General features: G+C 41.9%; 2 protein-coding genes across 2 annotated transcripts; one reads left to right on the top strand and one right to left on the bottom strand.

The window, feature by feature from the left end:
- The first annotated feature begins 5,928 nt into the window (after positions 1–5,928).
- ficd (FIC domain protein adenylyltransferase) lies at positions 5,929–9,218 on the top strand. Its single transcript, XM_038702677.1, has 2 exons — positions 5,929–6,558; positions 7,154–9,218. The coding sequence occupies exons 1-2, from the start codon at positions 6,288–6,290 to the stop codon at positions 8,233–8,235; spliced, it is 1,353 nt and encodes a 450-aa protein (XP_038558605.1). The 5' UTR covers positions 5,929–6,287; the 3' UTR covers positions 8,236–9,218.
- A 336-nt stretch (positions 9,219–9,554) lies between these two features.
- On the bottom strand, positions 9,555–20,011 carry sart3 (spliceosome associated factor 3, U4/U6 recycling protein). Its single transcript, XM_038702674.1, has 19 exons — positions 19,765–20,011; positions 18,758–18,884; positions 18,558–18,662; positions 18,288–18,472; positions 17,804–17,909; positions 16,283–16,407; positions 16,028–16,183; positions 14,275–14,413; positions 14,063–14,170; positions 13,879–13,956; positions 13,735–13,793; positions 13,342–13,451; positions 13,126–13,238; positions 12,944–13,020; positions 12,688–12,862; positions 12,163–12,590; positions 11,858–12,010; positions 11,532–11,719; positions 9,555–11,443 (listed from the first exon to the last, which is right to left on the bottom strand). The coding sequence occupies exons 1-19, from the start codon at positions 19,957–19,959 to the stop codon at positions 11,275–11,277; spliced, it is 2,796 nt and encodes a 931-aa protein (XP_038558602.1). The 5' UTR covers positions 19,960–20,011; the 3' UTR covers positions 9,555–11,274.
- Between the last annotated feature and the right edge of the window lie 64 nt (positions 20,012–20,075).

The following is a 20,075-nucleotide window of genomic DNA, read 5'->3' as shown; positions in this document are numbered from 1 at the left end:
TGCCAATGGGTGTGTGGGTCTCGCATTTTGGAGCAACTCCTCTATTTAGAAAGGTATTTTGGATGCTGACAGATGAGGACAGCTGTTGCTCCCAGTGCAGCTCTCCTTCACTCTGTCATCCATTTTATGGCCCCCCTCTTCCCTGCTTTCTGAGCCATCCATAGTCAGAGAGTGCAAAGAGAGACACCATCCCTTTCCCTCTGACTGTCTAACGAGATCCTCTATCTCTGACACCCAGCTCTGTCACCCAGAACAAAGCCTCTCCTCAGACAGAAAGGCAAGCAGGCCGACGGCTCCACTGAGGCTGGAGAGAAGAGCGTGAGCAGTGGGGGAGGAGGCGAGGCGTCTGTGCCAGAGGGATTTATACCCTGCCCTGACAGGTCACTTTTTTTCCAGGTGGGCAGATGGATTTTCTACCTCTTGGAGCACAGTTCCAGCAAGTAGTGAAAAGACAAGGTGTTATTTTAATAGTCTGTGACAGGTCATCTCTAGAGTGCGCTTCAATTTAACATGTCGACTTGTGTGAGGACCATGCTGATGCATGTAGCAACCTATTCTTTCACACAATCTGCAAGATATTCAGTGGAAACAAGTTTTATTTTCTCCACACAGATTAGTGAGAAAGCCTGTACTTCATGTTCCATGCATCACAGTCATTTCACAACACTGATACAGGAGATAAAAGCATATTGTAGGAATGCATTAAAGACAACACACGCCTAACTTTTCATGAGACTGTTCCATTCTGATAATAATCCCAAAGTGACATGAGGCATTTAATTGCATCAACACAGCAGAACAGAATTAGCACCCATCAATGATTTTAACTTCAGACCCATGTGGTTTTGTCGGTTTCCACAGCTGAGGAGATTCTAGCTTGTGTGAGCATATGCCAGATGGGCAAAGAAGTAGTCCACAATATGACCTAAGGGCCCTTCATTTTCATGCCATCGTTTCTCCTTCATCAGTCGCCCATTCTGCCGTATTTTTACTTGTTTTTCAACCAAAGCAGAGTCTATCAATTCTTTTGGAGCCATAAATGGAGAAGTGGCCAGGGCATCCCTTTGATGGGCATCTCTGGTGTAAGCAACTGGACTGCAGCCAGACAACAGAGTCCAAAAAAGGAGCTAAATTGATGTCTCACACTAGTTTAGAAACCACTTATTCTGTTAAGCCTCAATTTAGGTAAATATTTCTTAATTAATATTCCTCCTCAGCGCTACCAGTAATAAAAAAAGGGGAGGGGGGGGTGTCACTTTGAAGAAAGTAAATCACAGTCACAAAGTCAGCTTCAAAGGAAGCATTGTCAAGCTAAATTAATTAAATTTTTCAGAACATAAAGCACTTTTTTTATTCACAGAGATCTGGAAGATGCATCACTCACTAGAATTACAACTTTTTTTAAAGGGGCACTCCAACAATGCTTTTGCACTTCCATAAATTGGGTGATTCACTAGAGCCAGATTGAGGCCTGTAGTATGGGCTAAACTCCAAAAACACTGGATCCTACATTTCCCACAATGTAACAGATAGCACCTTGTCATTAGACCGTTCCTTACTCAAACAAAAACAGAAGTCATTATATTAAAAACTCAGTGATGGTGAATGCTATTGATGGTGACCTTAACTTGTTAGATTTTACAATCTTGCACTTCACCTTTAACATGTAGGGCGGCTGTGGCTCAGGAGTTAGAGTGGGTTGGCTGTTAATCGGAAGGCTGGCGGTTCAATCCTTGGCTCCCCCTGGTTACATGTCTAAGTGTCCTTGGGCAAGATACTCAACCCTGAATTGTGTGTGAATGTTAGTTTCCGTTTGAGCACTTAGGCTCAGTGTATGACTGGTGAATGCAGATGTAGTGTAAATGTGCTTTGAGTGGTCGAAAAGACTAGAAAGGCGCTATACACATACGGAGCATTTAACATCGAGTGATCAAAACATTGCTCTATAACCCATCATTGCAAATTTTCTAATTTCCTCTTTTGCTAATGTCCAGCTACAGTATTGAAGAATTAGCATTTAGATAGGCTAATTTCCACAAACAAATGCTGTTAGCTTGGTCTCCTATTTTCAATCATGGTTCCTCTCTGCATAAAAATCTCATTTGCAATGCAATAACCATGGCATACTGGTCAAAAACAAATCGGTTTAACAATAATCCAAAGAAGGTTAAAGTCAAGAGCAACTGGACTTGGTGGATAACTATGACCTGGATGACTGAGAATCTTCACAGACATCTTTAACAATAATTTTTTAATTTTCCAGTTACAGTTATTTAATTAAGGTGGTCTTCTAGTTAGCTGTTTTTTTTTTTGTTTTTTTTTGTCTGTTTATAATATCCCCGTCACCCTAAAATAATTTGCTGTTGTAGTGGATGCTATTGCTAAAGGTGGATTGATGTTATTTAAGGGTAACTATGAATCTCTTTTGTTTTGTTCTCTAAGTTTGAATGACACCATGGTAGGAAAAATATGTTTTTCATCCAGCCCTTCAACCCAGAACAGTAGGCTCACATCCCTCCTTTTAGAAAGACCTTGTCACCAGTCAATATGTAATGCATTACTGTGGACGGTTTGTCTCAAATATCCGTCGAAAAAAAGCTGTCTTCAAGATACTTGATCACAAACAAACCATGAGAAGTCTTTTTTAAATGTCTCCATCGATGCTATCCAACAAAACATTATTTACAAAAAAGAAAAAGAAAGATACAAAATTTTCACCACTCACCTCAAACTAATCAACTCTCTGTATTTGTAAATTGTACAGTTGCAGAACCTCTTTTTTTCTGTTCCTTTTCTATTTTTTAAGCTTTACTTACCCATTACCCGTGGCATATGTCAACTTGTTGTCTTCAAGACCAAGCTGAGATAACCCTTATGACAAAGTTGACTTGACATAGCTCCTCCAGAGCCACAGAAAACCTTTTTACAGGCTTTGTAGTGATCCTCATGACAAGTAAACTGATTTTGACATGAAAAATCAGTGGAGTACCCCTTTAAGTGTCCCAACTCAGGCCAAATATGTTAATCAGTAAAGAGAAACTGTTGCTCCAAACTGAAGGCGATAGAGAAACTATTGCAGGATTGTTACTGACCACAAGATTGCCTCCTCAGAGGCGACCAATGAATCGGCACTTTTGTGACTCAACCAAACCTGTCCAAAGCCGACACACAATGATGTGAAGAATTATTACAATTACTTTAGAACAAGTGCATGTTGTAAAAACCTTTTACACACATAATATACTATTGCTCACATCCACACTGGACACCAAAAGCCTGAAGTCTTGGTGGGCTCCTCAGATACCTGATCTAACATAGATGATCTAACCCTTTCTGTGAGTTTCAGGAGGCCAGAGTTCGAAATGGATAATATCTCCATCCCCCAGAGAAGTGGAGTCTTTCATCATGAGTAATAGTCTCACTGAATGCATCTCAGGATTGTTTGAAGGAGGGCAGAATTTTGTGCACTTGTCCACTGTGTGTGTACTCCTTTCTGCAGCTCCTTCACCACTGTTGAAGGCAGGCAGGTGCTTGAGTTTAAATCTACACATGACTACATTTTTTTCCTTTATCCGTGATCACCCTCTGACCTTGTTATCTACATAAAGCATATATTTTATAAGATGTATGGGTTTGTTTTCAGTGCACTACCACATGCCCAGACACTGTTCACTGCTGACACATTGTTTCTTCAAACCATAAACTACTCAGGAACTGAGAAAAATAGCTTTGGGTGTGTTACGCCTCAATTCTCAACATATGTCTCAACCCATTGAGAACCATCTGGTCCTTTATTTTGACCTAAACTTGCAGTTTTGATCATCTTGTATTGTTTTATTATGGGGTAATGGTACTTTGTATGCACATTTGTCATTCTATTATATGGGGAAAAGTAAGCAATTTGGTGTAGTGAGCCATTAAAGGACATGTTAAATAGTCTTCAGGAAGTGGAAGATCTAGAAAACCTTTGGTTCAAACCTGTGAAGGTTTTGTCTTGAGTGCATTAGAGAGTCTAAGCTACTTCAAGCCAAAGAACAATAATAAAAGTGTCTTAGTGCAGTGGCAAATTATAGAGCACTGATTATGATTTAAGCCACAGATACAAAAAATATAGTGCCTGTATCCCACAGGCATCCATTAGTTCTCCTTCCCCCAATCACAGTTAATTATTGGCAGCATGTTGATTAAACATTTCCCCAGTCTTTCTTTTTATTGCTTTCTTTATTTCTGTCACCCTTTCAGAGAATGAGAAAATGTATTTAAACATACTCTCGGCCACTAAAACTTCCCATAACCTCATCATTGCTTTGAGAAGTGTGTGATTGAGTGCACCAATAACTGGAGTAAAGAAATAATGCAGCTCAAGCCCACTTGAACAGGCTGCTCCATTATTCGCCAAGGTGAAATTGTTGTGAGTCAGAGCAGGGAGGGACTCTGTGGTGGTAAATGGTGTTAGTGTGCAGCTCCAGAGCTCAACATAACTTGACAAATACCAAACCCCAAATTTCAGACAGACCTACTGAATCATCTATACATGCCATTCATTCATAACTTTCTCTGCACTGTCTGTATCCGCAGCTTGTTGCTGCAGAGTCTCAGGCTGTGGGTGAATATCAGCTATTTAGTCTGCCATCTGCTAAAGATATGTCTAATAGTGGTGGCTTTGGCATGCAGCCAGGAATCAATCCTCATCACCCCAGGCTGGTCCCAGCTGTTGGTAATTTCTCTAAAGGCAATTTCTCTAAATAGATGAATAAAAGTATAAAAGCTTTTAACAAAAATACATATAACAGAACCGAATACCAATGACTTGAAGGACGAGTATAAACAGAATTGAAAGATTACAAAATGGTAATAGACAGAGGCAGCACAGCAAGGAGGAAGATATTAATATTGCTTCATATTAATACAGATTCCTTTTTGTTGCCTTCACAAACTGGATATCATAATAATACATCTTGATTATACTGATTTTGAGGCCAAGAGTTGCTACTGCAATCTTCAGAGAATATGCCATACTATGACTGTGATGCTTGCATGACAGAGCAATGCTGCCCTCTTCTGTGTGTTAGTACAGCTCATTAAAATTTTAGAGGAAGGACAACTGGTAGGAAAGCTGTAGCTGCCTAATCAAAAATGCTCAGTAAATAAAAATATCAAATATCAAATTCAAGTTCCTTAATGCAAATTATGTGATAGTGGATTACTACACACTCCCATAAAGTTAGTAATAGTGTTGGCGGTCAATGCCATCAGGTTGTCTAGTTATTGATCTCAATCAACTATTCTTTAATAATGAATGGCAAGAAAATGATATGCCAATATATGAAATGAAAGACACAGGCCAAATAAAATACTAATCTTTTTTTATTCTCTATAGCCAATCACTTCCTGTTTTATTTAATTTCAGAATATTATGCAGAAAATATAATATTTTTCACTTTGCGGGATGGGGAGTCACCTGAAAATGTCGCTAATGATTTCCCTTATTTTCGAAACCCAATGTTGACAGATATGGGGAGGGCCCCAAAGAAAATGCCTATGTACAGGGCCCAGATTTTTGTGCGATGCCCCTGACCATTTGAGAACAGTTAAAACAATATCAAACATCAAATCTTTCAAAAAATAAAAATGACAAATGAAAATAAATAAAAAAATGTAAATTGACTTAATAAACATATATAAATACAAATACGGGAAGTGAATTAAAATATTTTAAACGTTATATAACTGCATCACAAGCAGGGAAACACAATTAAATCACAAATTATATCTATCACTACGTAATGCATATCATTTTACCCAAAAGGTATTTCCTGACAGTCGAAACTTAGGGCTGAAATGTTCAGAATCACCCAATCAGAGACGGTTACGTACCATATGTTGTGTCGCTGCGTTTTACCCAATCGGCGTCGCTCTTTAGTACAATTCTGACCAATTATATTTCAGGATGTTCACACGTCCAGACCAAGGAAGTCGATGGTGTGCGTATTTTGTGTACAACTCATGGATGTATAATAAGACCATCAATGATACAACTAACGCCGAGAGCAAATGAACCGCCGTCTAATGGTTAGTTTAGTCTGAGTTTCAGCTTAGAGTCACATTAATGCGACAGAGAGCTAGCAGCTAGCAAACTTAGCTCACGTACGAGCTGTAAAAGTTGGGTAACTGAGCTGAATTTCCTCGGTAGTGTTGCGGATTCCCAGCTGTCATGTTGACCGTCTTACCGGATATACATGGGAGGCAGCGTCACTAGAGGATGGAGGATATAACTTGGACACATCATGGTTGCTGTGACGGTGTGGCGTTACACCAGCGGCCGTGTTCTCGGGGGATGGGGCCCGCTGCTGTGTGTCCTCCTCGGCTCTCTGGTGGCCCTCCTGTTGCCCCTGGTGGGGGTGGAGGACCAATGCTGCGCCGCCCGGAAGGGCATCGCCCACCTTCGCTGCCAGCTGTGGGGAAGCTCTCAGCCGCCTCCAGCTGTGCAGTCCACCAGCCTCACGGTCCCCTTTACCGCGCTTGATCTGTTGCCCCAGAAGGCCAAGCCGAGCAAAGGTACGAAGGAGAAGAGGTGTCACGTTACTGATTCATTAAATTCACAGTTCAACTTAGTAACAGATGTTACAGACAAGAACAGACACGTGTGCAGTAACGTTACTGCATAACTAACCACATGAGGGTTTGTCTGTTTTCACTCTAAAGAGTCGTGAGAGTAGTTTAATTAGTTATTTATCAAGACTAAAAAAACACTCACCGTTTCCTGGTTCTTAAATATGAGGCTTTTCTGCGTTTCATGCAGTTTGTAAATTGCATATTTTGCGGTTTCTAGTTGTTAAAGACTTCTGACCTCTGGCTCCTGGAAATTGAGATTGTGCCATTTTCACACAATTTTCTGACATGTTATAGAGCAAGCAACTTTTCAATAAGGCAGTAGGTTAATTAAGCGCGAAAGCAGCTCTAATATCAATTTTAATCTATAATTGCAATATTAAAGCATATTTTTCTGAGGATTCTAGTTTGTCTTTCACTACTTGAATAAGGCACTTTGGATATCATGATATTTATTTTCTGTATTCCCCAGTATTGAACACACCTTCTGTATTATTCTGCTGTGTTGGATCTGACGCCATCCATCATGTTCTGATTGCAGAGATGGAGCTGGAGGCCAAAGCAGCGCTGCTGCAAGCTCTGGAGATGAAGAAACTGGGGAAGAGGGAGAAAGCTCACAAGCTACTGGTGCATGCACTCAGTGTGAATCCAGACTTTGTGGACGCCCTAACGGAGCTGGGGACCATTCTGGAGGAGGAGAAGGATGTCGTCCAGGCAGACCACCTCTACACCAAAGCCTTGGCCATCTCGCCATGTAATGAGAGGGCTCTGGTCAGCCGAGACCGAACTCTTCCCTTGGTGGAAGAGATTGACCAGCGTTACTTTGGCATCATTGACAGTAAAGTGCGCCGGCTCATGTCCATTCCTAAAGGCAACTCTGCACTCCGCAGAGTGATGGAGGAAACCTACTACCACCACATCTACCACACAGTGGCCATTGAAGGCAGCACGCTCACTCTCTCCGAGATCCGTCACATCATCGAGACGCGTTACGCCGTCCCCGGGAAGAGCCTGCAGGAGCAGAATGAGGCTATCGGCGTGGACGCAGCCATGAAGTACATCAACACCACGCTGTTGTCCAGAACAGGAGGCATGACTGTTAGTGACATCCTGGAGATTCACCGGCGGGTGCTCGGCTACGTAGACCCCGTGGAGGGAGGGAGGCTGCGCACCAGCCAGGTGTTTGTGGGCCACCACATTCCCCCCCACCCTCAGGACCTGCAGAGACACATGCAGGAGCTTGTTCAGTGGCTCAACTCCGAGGAGGCCCTGCAGCTGCACCCTGTGGAGTACGCAGCTCTCGCCCACTACAAACTGGTGTACGTGCACCCATTTGTAGATGGCAACGGACGCACATCACGGCTACTCATGAACCTCGTGCTCATGCAAGCGCGATACCCACCTGTCACCATCCGCAAAGAACAGAGGGCAGAGTATTATGCAGCTCTAGACACAGCCAATGAGGGTGATGTGCGGCCCTTCATTCGCTTTATAGCCAGATGTACAGAGATGACATTGGACACATTGTTGATTTCTACAACAGAGCATGCTGTGGGGCTGCCGGCAGCCGGCCAGAACCAGGCCTGTCCCGAATGCAAGCAGACCATCCCGATCCGCAACTGAGCTGGAGACGGGAGGAGAAAGGGAGCATGCAAGGAGAGCTTTTGATTCATTTAAAAGCTCTTGAATAAAAATCATAGATTTGGGTTGAATTGCCTTGACCCATGTCTGTTTCCTACCTTACCAGCCCTTTAATTCAGTTTGGGCCTTTTACCTGCTGAATTCATTGAAACTGCGGCAGGATGTTGAATTGAAATCAGATGTTGCCGTGTTTAGTACGGAAGCCCTAAGCTGCCATCCATTTTTGTACTCCTGATCTCGAGATAACTGTGGTTTAATGGTGATTTCACTATGTGTATTAGTGTAGCTGGTCACTACTCAGTTGGTGGAGCATAGGACTCGTACTCTTGGAGTTGTGGGTTTGAGCCTCACGGACAAGCAACTGTTTTTTTTTTTTTTTATATATCTTTTTCATAATCCTCTAACAAAGTTCTTATGGCGATTGGGCCACATCCATCAACCTCTGGCGTTCTCATTTCCCCGTCATTCCCATGCAGAGGAAATTCTTCTGCTTCTCATTCAGGGGAATCCATTTAATGTTACACATTTCCTGACGGCTATTTTGGAACCTTTGAAATGGCCGTCGGGAAATGTGTGACTGGATTCCACTGAATCTCCTCATAACAAATTTGAAGAGGATACTAAAAACACACAAAAGACGACAAAATAAAGTTGCTGAAAGCAGGAGTAAAACCCACAATCCTTTGATTATAAGTCCTGTACTCTACCAACTGAGCTAATCAGTGACACTGTAAGGTGCCCTGAAATTATTCTTTCGAAACACACAGGACGGCCCCTCTCTTCGGCTGTGGTTTATCTCGAGATCACAAGAAAATTATCACAGGAAAACTGAGTAAAAGAAATATTTGAATGGATGGCAGATGTGTAGTGTTTGTGTAGGATAAAGATGATGTCTCATAACACTGTAAAGCACTTTTGTGTATTTATTTATTTTATTTTAAAATAAAAGTGTTCCATTAACTTTCTATAGCCTAATGACTTTAGGTTGTAAACTTCTTTTAGAACAAACCAAGCTGCGAGTGTCACACTGGGATCACAGAAGAATAACATTATTTTATTAAAACAAATTTTAGACCAGAAAAAAAAAAAAAAAAAAACCAGGACATGACTTTCATTTTTTTTACAGGACCAAAAAACGCAAGAGTAGATAATTACACAAGCTGGAAAATAAATACTGTGAACAAAAAAAATTAAAAATAGCCATTTTACCTCTATACCAAATTCAAAACATCAACTATAGAAATTATACAAAACAGCAACACACACATACCACCTTTTAGTACTAAACATAAAACAGGCGATTTCTGGAGACCGACAGTTTTTTATTTTTTAGATTAGGCCACTGTGGTGAGAGCAATTCATATAGCTTGTATTCCATCTTCTTTGAAAACTGATTTATATTTATTACAAACTATGGTGACCTGTTTGAAATATTATACTGAACATTATGTACAGAATTGTTAACATCCAAGTGGAAACAAGGTCGACTCCTAAAATGGGACAAAACTGAAATGGAAAACTGCATAGATTCTCTTCTCTTATATCGAAGGAGCTGCAGACCTAAATAATGTGTAGCTGACAGAGTTCGCCTCTTTACCAGAATACTGAAGAGCCGTCAGCTAACAGGTCAATTCAGAAGATGAATTCAACTCTACCGAACACACAAAGAAAACCAGGACCAAACCACGTCTAAAACTACTTAGGTTTCAGTTTGTAAAGTCTGAGTGTACACATGTACTTCCTAGCATGAATGGTCGTATTCCAACTCTTTTTAATGCCTTAAACGAATGTCTTCTCTTGCATCAACGGACTACTGCATGGGAACGATTATTTTCATTATCAATTAATTGTTCAATCTACAAAACTGAAAAAGGCCCTTTGCACTGTCCTAGAGCCAAAGACAATGTCATCAAATGGTTGCCATAAGGTAAAAAAAAAAAAAAAAGGAAATCAAAATAGATGCAGCTCTGGACAGTCAGGTAAATTAGTTTTCATGTGAAGTTAATGAAATTAAAAACATTTCTTCAGCATCAACACCATGGTACATGTGCATTATATGAATTCCACAAGATGAAGGGGATATGAATCTTTCGGTCAACAGCACATCATTTCAGACTCTTAGCTAAATAAATATGTGATCTGATGGATGTTTTTAATCTGGACAGACGGGTCACATGACCAGTGATGAAAGTGATGTATGAAAACAGAAATCTTGAGACCTTATACTTATTTCTGTAAATACTATAACTGATATCAAGCGTCAGCAGTGTGACATGACATTAGGGCAGTTTTTGTACTGATAACATGCCCTCATGGCAAGATAAAACCAATGAACTAATAATAATTTGCTGTGTACTCCAAAGCATCACTATAATGGTGATTAATATGAGATGGTAACTGAAAGGTGATATGTAAAAACAATCAATTCGCTGTTAGCTACAATTAGAAAAACAACAAAAATCCTACGTTTCCTAAAACATCTGGAGAATGTCTTTTCATAACTAAACACATCCACCTTACATGCACGCACACACACATACACACCAGCTATATTACACCACATCTGAACTTTTGCATATAGCCTTTTTAAAACAACATTAACAAGTTTCGCTGTTTTGAATATTTAAAAAAATACTCTCCCGTCTGTTTCTCTCAGGTCCCTTTCACATTATACGACAAAAGAAGAAACTTTGCAACATGAAGGGAACAATTTTTAGATACAGTATATTTACACACAAATATGATACACTTTTTGTATAAAATAGCCTGCCAGCCACCTCCCAACAAACCAAAACAGAAACAATCTGTCACACTTTTGAAAAGTCTTGGTTGAAAAGGGGTTACTGATGGAGGGAAGGAGCTCAGCGATTAAGGCAATCTCACAGACCGCATGATGAGAACAAGACTGAGATTAAAGGGAAGCCAGGTAACCAATTACAGAAAAATCACCAACACTACTTTATAAAGACACAAGATGGCTTTCAGTGTGAAGGTGGTTGTAATGCTCTCTCGTTCATCTCCTCACTTGCTGAGAAGCATCCTGGCAAAGTCTGAATTTGACAAAGGTTTAGTCTCTCCAGCTGCATTCACCTGCTCAGGAGCAGTCCCGTTCTCCACTTTGCTTGGTGGTCCACTTTGTCGGTGCAGGGAACGAGGGAGTAATGAGAGCTGGGTGCGCCCCCTTCCTCTCCTGGAAAAAGAAAACAGTTACAGATCTGAGAACGGCAGACTTTCAGAGCCTTTCAGTTGGCGTGACAGAAGCAAGTCAATAAACTTACGAGCCATGGACCTGGCGAGGGATCGCGTCTGTCGAGGGCCTGTTGGAACCAGGTTTATCCATCATGTTTCTGCGAGGAGGGTTACTTATAGAAACAGAGATTTTGTTGCCCATTACGTCCATGCCGTCCATTTTCAGAACTGCCTGAGAAGCCTGGGCTTCATCTGCAAACTCAACATACGCCAGACCCTGCAGAGAGCCACACAGCGACAGAGGGTTACACCAAACACAGACTCTAAACGCCTCAACCTTGCTCCACATCTGCATGGTCAAACGTGGTAATCATGATGATTTTTTTTTTTTTCTGTCCTCCTCTTCATGCCTCACCTTAGGTTTTCCTGAGCGATACGTGACCAGACGGACGTCTTTGATTGTGCCGTGACCTTTGCACATTTCCTCCAGTTGCTCTTTAGTGCAGGAGAACGGCAGCCCAGAGATGAAGATTTTTTCTTTCTCCATGGATGTGTTGTATTTAAACACCTACGGGGACATTCATGTGAAGTGGTCACTTGTACTGCATGTTATTATGTAAATTATATATTTGTTTATTTAATACATTCTAAAGTCAATAATGATTTTAAGACTTTAAGACCTGTAGATACTCTGGTTATAATAAATGAATTCATATTTACCTTAAAGTCAGGATTTTTGTTTTTGTCTACACATGGTGACACAAACATGGGCCGGCCCTCCACCTCCCGCCTGTCCAGCTTCAGGGCTTCAGGGACAGACACTGGGGATTCAAACTGTACATAGCCGTAGCCTTTGAAGCTCCCTTTGTTGCTGAAGACAGGGCGAACCTGTGTGATGGGACCACAGGTCTCAAACAGTGTCCTCAGCTTTGCCTCTGGCTCCTCCAGGGTGTATGCCAGATTGCTGATGAAAACGCTGCAGTTATCGTTGCGAAGCTCTGGCCTGTCATCGTTCTGTTTCTGGGCAGCGGCCGCGACTCCTTGCTGGGCTTTTTTACTGCCAGGTGGAGCATTCCTCCCAAAGAGTCCTGTCTCGGTCTCCATGGACTCTTCTGTGGTTTGGTTCCCATTTCCTCTATGCCTTTTAGCTTGTTCAGTCACAGAGGGAAAGATGGATCAGGAAACACTTTGTCAGGCGTAATTTTTGCTTAAAAAATTTAAATGTTTATCAAACACATCATTTACCTGCAAAATCAGTCCACTCATCCTGATTATCATTGTGGTCTCCTTTCCTCTTCTCCCCAGCTCGAGTTCCCTTCTGGAAAGCCTTCTTCGAAGCCTTCTTGTCTGTCTTGGTTTTCCGCCGCTGATCAGTTCTGTCCTCGTCTTGGCGGGCCATGTTGGCTTCTTTCTCAGCCTCCTAACAGATGAACATGGCAACATTAGCCAAAAGCAGCTAACGGATACACCTGCCCGGTACAATGCTGATATGTGCTCCTACCTTAGCTCGTTGCTCATTAATCCTGTTCAGCCGGGTCTCTGTCTTCTGCACCGCCACGTCCCAGTCCTCCAGCGAACCTGTAGGCGAGGACACAAAATACAGAGACACACTGGAATTCATGAAAACCTTCTTTACTTTTATGATCACTTTGATTTTTATATTATCTTTGAATCGGTACTCACCTTCCACCCTCTCAAAGGTGAGCAGGACTTCACTCACATGCTCAGGGTAGTCTGAGGTGCACTGAACTGCTCTGTGGAGAGCTTTCCGGCAGTGAACAGGGTCTCCATAAGACCTATGGATAAAGTAAAAAAATAAAAACATATTCAAGAACTGATACAAGTATATGCAAGTTTTGCTTAAATGATCACAAAGGCATCGGACATGGATTGACAGACCTTTCAAGGTTATAGTACTCCAGCCACATGTTGGCATATTTGGCATTCCCTTTTGTCATGATACTGTCCCACAGTTCTCTGGCTTTTTGTATGTTCTTGCAGTGGAGGGCCTGGTAGGCAGAAAAAAAACATTAGATGTTAATTTGTGCAGACTTTTGTTTTAATATCAAAAAGATATTAAAAGATATAATTTTATTTAGGGGGTGTATGAGATTAGGTTTATATGGTTTCATTGTAAATCAATATGGATTTTTTATGATAACTATCGAAATGGACACTCTCATTACCCTCAGAAGGTACACAATAATCACATTTAAGACAATAATACATAAAAACAACTCAAAATAACAGAGGGTTAAACACAATTCAACATAACAGAAAGACAACTCTTACCTCTATCCTTGCCCAGATCTGCATTATGATACAGGATGGATCTCCACTTTCACCAAACCCTACAGTGAAACAAAAAAATGAGTTGTATGAATCCCGAACCACTGGTAGAACAAAAATAAATCTGTCTGACTCAAATCCACCTACTTTCTTCAACATCTTGTTTCATGTATTCTAGAGAGCGAGAGAAAGCTCCTCGTAACTCCTCTAACTCTTTACTTGATTCTGCAAAAAGACAAAAAAAAAAAAAGAAACATCATTACCATGGGAAAAATGAGTAAATTAAATGGTTTCCAAACACAAAGACAAATCCACAGACAACCGCTCTCACCTTTGCTAAAATCGACACGTCTCCTCAGGTAGTCGAGGTACGCCTGCCAAATTTCCACATAGTCTGTCGCTTGAATGAAACCTGCATTTAGCGCCTTTTCAAAAACATCTGTGAGGAAGACAACGAAAACTACATAAGGCCAAGGAAATTTCAGTATAATAAGGGTCTGGGAAATTTCTACTATTTAAAAACTCTAGCACTCTAGTTGTTACCGGAGACAGTCTGATGGTCAGCTCCATTCCTCTCCAGAGCTTGCAGGTAGCTCTTCCACAGACCCATGGTCCAGGGGCAGTTCCTGACAGCACGTTCATGAGTGGAAAGAACCAAGTCTTTCACCTTCAGCTGACGATCCTGTAAAGCCAGAGAAAACAAATAACAAAACAATTAAAATGATCTTAAACAAGCTTAAAGATTTATCACTGAAGATTTAAAGAGTCACTTTCTTACGCAACCACATTATCTAACATCCCATCAGATTTTCCTTCAGAATGGTAAAGTGTATTAATATAGGCTGGCTGTTTTTATCATGCTGCTCAACACTAAAGAAGCCAGCCAAACCATTAAAAGGGATAGATCAGGATTTTTTTTTAAGCAAGGCAGTATGAGGTACTTTTCCATAGTCATGTGTTACTTGCCATAGATGGCAGTCGGCGTGTCTCTGGTTTGGATAAGCAAGAATTCTCCCGGTATGGAAGCTAAGCAATGTACTGCTGTGGACAGGGTTAGCAGCAAAACATATTTTAGCCCCTAAAAGAAGGCCGCTATGTGTTAAATATTTTCAGCTCTTTATACATTTTCCTCAGAACTACAACTCAAACCAAACTCAACCAAAGAACTTCCATGTTCCTACAAATTGACTACGCACCGTGTAAAGGAAATGGCCATCTGACAGAAAGGTAAAGCGGCAGAAATATTCTAAATATAGCGTACACTTGACAGATATTGATTTTGTTTTGGTGGGCCTTCATTTAGGGGACTAAAGTATGTTTTGCTTCTGACCCTATCCACAGCAGTACATTACTAAGCTTATGTACCAGTACAACTCTCTGCTTCTAACAGCTGTGGTGGTGATGGTGAAGTGGATAAGACACATAACTTGGTATGAGAGACCCGGGTTTGAATCCACTGTGAGACACCAATGTGTCGCTGAGCAAGACACTTAACCACTAGTTGCTCCAGAAGCGTGCAACCTCTGACATAATTAGCAATTGTAAGTTGCTTTGGATTAAAGAGTCAGCTAAATGAATAAATGTAACAAACTGAAGACATGCTGACCGCCATCTACTGCAGGTAATACATGACTATGGATAAGTACCTCATACAGGCCCACTTCAAAAATCCCAAACATGAGTAATACAGAATCACATTTAACATAAATAGATGTGGACACTTTAACTACTAATTTGAAAAGAAATTTCTATACAAGACATATCTTGTGACTGACACTTACTGTCAGACACATGAATCAATTTTTTTAAGAGCTGTTGGTGAAATCACTGGCTGTAATTTATCCAGATAAGCTCAGTGCAACATTGTGATCATAGCTGTTTAGCCCTTGCTGGCAGATGATGGAGTTGGCAAGTTTCAGGCACTGATTAAGAGAAGTCGGACTGAGAGATAATGGCATGTGAAATCCAAACTCTACACAGCAAACAACAGTCTGACTGGGAGCCCTTTAAAGCTGCGGTAGGTAACGTTGGAGAAACTAGCATGAGACAGCTAGATTTTTTAAGTATCCAACCGAGAGAAAAAAAAAAAACTCCAGCCCTTCCCTTCAGGCCTTGGACTGAATGAAATGATTGGTTGGGCTTATTTTACACGGAATCCCCCCCAAAGCATTTGATTGTTGTATTGCTGACGGGATGTAAACAATTTCGACAAATAACAAGAAATGCTTCTGAAATACATTAACTACCCTAGGTTTAATAGACAAACAGCCCCACACACAACAGTGACCATACTCACAAGATAGGTGGTGCATTTTGCCCACATGTCTGGTACCAGGCAGTTCTCTGCCAGAGTCCGCTCAAAGGTTATCTGAATCCGTGCTGGGTCACCCTCCTTTAGTTCAAAGTCGATGTAGGCCTGATACTCTGCCAGCTTAGGGGGTTCTGCTACCAGCTGCAGGCAAGACAACATCATGCAGATGTTATGCACTGCAAAAACGATGCACATAAAGTGACAGAGGACAAATGTAGAGAATCTATGCAAATCAGTTACCAGTGACTCTTCAAAAGACCTGCGTTTCTCCATCTGCTGCAAAGCCTTTTTGTACTGATGTATGACCATCTCAGGCACCCCGTGTTCAGACCACTCCTCATACTCGGCATAGGTGGCTTCCATGTCTACAAAGTAACAGAGCACACTTTTCTCAAAGTTTCTATTCCCTTTTCAACATTATCTATAAAAGGATACATACACCACATCCAGTATTTACAAAAGTACAATAGAGAAGTGTACATTTTCATTTAGTCTCTCTCTCCAGTGCCTTCAACGCCATCCGGCCGCTCCTGCTGAGAGACAAGCTGACAGAGATGAGGGTCGACCCACACTTGGTGACATGGATTACGGACTACCTCACAGAGAGACCACAGTACGTCAGACCGAAGGGCCACACGGCAGACACGGTGGTCAGCAGCACCGAAGCACCACAGGGGACCGTGCTCTCTCACGTCCTCTTCACCTTGTACACATCTGACTTCCAGTATAACACCGGGCTCTGCCACATGCAGAGATACTCAGACAATACTGTGATAGTTGGCTGCATCAAGGATGGACAGGAGGAGGAGTACAGGAGCCTGGTAGAGGACTTTGTGAGGTGGTGCAGGATCAACCATCTGCAGCTGAACACCTCCAAGACCAAGGAGATGGTGGTGGACTTCAGAAGGAAGAAACCACATCGCCAACCTGTGTCCATCGAGGGGGTCGATGTGGAGGTGGTCAGGACTGGATGACAAGCTGGACTGGACAGAAAATATGGACACTCTCCACAGAAAAGGGCAGAGCCGTCTGTACTTCCTGAGAAGGCTGGGGTCCTTCAACATCTGCAAAAAACTGCTACAGATGTATTACCAGTCTGTGGTGGCCAGCGTCCTCTTTTATGCTGTAGTTTGCTGGGGAGGAAGGAGCAAGAAGAGAGATGCCGGTCGACTGGACAGACTGGTGAGGAGAGCTGGCTCAGTGGTGGGCTCAGAGCTGGACTCTCTGGTGACAGTGGCAGAAAGAAGGACCCTGAACAAACTGCTGTCCATACTGGACAACGCCCACCACCCTCTGCACAACACCTTCATCGGGCAGAGGAGTGTGTTCAGTGGCAGACTGCTGTCCCAGCCCAGCTCCTCCAACAGACTTAAAAACTCTTTTGTCCCCCCCTGGCCATCAGACTGTACAACAGCTCCTAGCCATGGCAGGGAGGACAACAGACAAAATCTGTACTCTTTACTTCCATCTGCACTGTTTACTGTTTTTGCACTGTTTTACTGTGTTTCGTATGCTACAGGATACTTGAATTTCCCTCGGGATAAATAAAGTATACATCCATCTATCTATCTAATATAAACTGAAAGCATGTTCATGGCCTGTATGGCATTTCAAAAGCCAAATCTCAACTGCGCAACACAAAACTTATCCCAGGAAGCATTATCTTTTTAAATGAGGTAATTCAGTTTTTTCAGGCCACCACAACAGGAATCTTGCCCATTTTACATCAGCCTGTCTGGACAGAAGAGGCGTCATGCTTACCCATTAAGGGGACGGCCAGCTGGCGACGAAACAGCGTATGGATTCGCTCAAGCTGAGCGTTGAGCAGCTCCTGCTCCTCGCGGCTGGGAATCCTGCCGGGGGGGGGCTGAGAGGAAAAAAGCAGAGAAAATGGCGTCAAATTTGACATAATGCCCATTTAGTCCAACGTCAAAGGAATTCAATTCAGTATTTATAGTATTTGGGTTTATTCTGAGTTAAGTGAGTGGATTATCACTTAAAAGCATGCTTTGATATAATATAACAGAGACAGATTGATATTACCTCAAATCATATTATACTAAACTACTGTACAACAGTAAAATGTTTTTAAACTGACATGTGTCTATCTTGTATTGTCTAGTATTGTTTTCACATTGCATCATTCAAAATAAATCTCTCTGGCATATCCATGCAATCAAATAGCAACAAAAACAGTATGTGTTGGACCACTGACAAAACCTCCCTTAGTGATGGAAACACAAACCTGTACTGTGGACAGAATGGCGTTCTCAAACTCTCTGTACGCCTCCCACACCGTCTGTCCCTTGGTCATGTGAAGCCCCACAGCTGTCACAGCTCTCTCAAAGATGGATCTCACCCTGTCTATCCCACCTGGTGAGCCCATGCCACCAATTGAATACTGAGCATATTCAAGCCAGATATCTGGACCTGGGTATAAATACACAGAATATTAGGATTGTGCAATGCATAAATGTCCAGTCAAAAGGCAGCAACAACTGCACGATGCACTTACAGATGTAGTCTTTTACAGCTCTCTCAAAAAGCTCATATACTTTCTCCCGATTTGGCTCCTCCTCAGTCAGACGGATCTCATCCTTGAGCCAGTCTAGCCAGATCTCTGCAGGATTCAACAAAATGCGGTTTAAACAGCAAATAATGCAGAGCTGCTGTCCAACAGATTCTTCCCCAAGACCATGTTAGACACACACCAACCTTCAGTGAGTGGGAACAGTTCACTCATCTTCTGCCTTGCCTTTCGCAGACGGAAAAGCTCTCCCTCATGCTTCAGTAGTTTGATGAGATCCACATGGCAGTTGTAGTCGAAAGCATTGATTGACAGCTTAAAAAAAAAAATAAAAATCACAAAGATGAAACAGGGTAAGACGTCTAACAATACAATTAAAAATATATAAATGAACTTCCACAATGACACACAAAATAGTTGGAACAATACATACAGCACTCATTTGCATACTTATGTTCATTTTGGAGGCTGTAGTTTTCATTATACAGAGGGGTGTTTCTAATATTTTGTTAATTAAATTCACTCAGGGTAGACTAAATATTACGTTTTATTTCTCAGTTCAATATAAAAGGCAGTACTATTCACCAGCACCACAAACTGCAGTCTCCATAATGATATTAAAGTTGAATCAACACCTCTTTAAAACAGTTTTAACAAAAATGAATGTTATAAACTTCATGAAGGTGGGATTTATTGCAGGGCCGTTGTATTAGTTTTAACAGATACTGCATTGTGTCCCTGCGCACAGCTTGGATTATAAATAAAGTTATGAGACGTTATGACTCCAATACCTTACACTTTACAAAGTTAGGACAGTGTGTACTTTATATTTACACATGCACTTTCTAACTGCACTTGCTGTACTACAAAACTGTAACGTTACGGTCATACAGGTCTCAGGTAGTCAAAAAAAGGGCGCGTGACACGAGACAACCCATTAGCATCACACATTAGCAGTAGAGCTAATCACGACTGCTATACTAATGACGTAACGTTTTCATACGCGCTTATTTAATTGTTTTCGATAACTGCAGCTAACGTAAGTGTATTTTCAGTTTCTCTTAAACCACAGCAGCTCACACATTTAAAGCTGCTGTCCTGTTGTTGCTGACTGTGTTTACCATCCATTCATTCTCATTAGCTCGTCGGCTAACGTTAGTTTTACTAAGCTCGGCTCGGGTTGTTGGCTAATTACCTGCTCCTCCAACCGCTGGATTTCGGCTTCATTTTCTTTCTCATCTTCCGACGAATCGTCCTCTTCGTCGTCTGAATTGTCTATCCCCATGCCCTCCTCCTCTTCGTCCGATTCCATCTTCTTCTCCGCCATCCCTGCGTCTTCCTCCTCCATATCTTGCAACTGCGTTTCCTCTGCGTTGCTCGACGCTGCCATGTTGAAAATGCCGTCTGCCTGGTAACAAGCTAACACGCCAGGAGTGTAGTGGGAGGTGGAGCCTGGTGGATCCCCTGACATGTAAGGGCTACTGTTAACCACTAGTAGGGGCTCCT

The sequence above is a fragment of the Micropterus salmoides genome, unplaced genomic scaffold (genome assembly GCF_014851395.1).
Source record: "Micropterus salmoides isolate LMB-PRFRI ecotype aquatic unplaced genomic scaffold, ASM1485139v1 Ms_hic_scaffold_7, whole genome shotgun sequence".
NCBI classification, from domain to species: Eukaryota; Metazoa; Chordata; class Actinopteri; order Centrarchiformes; family Centrarchidae; genus Micropterus; species Micropterus salmoides.
Note: the sequence above shows the minus strand (reverse complement) of the source record. Positions and strands in the feature narration are given on the sequence as shown.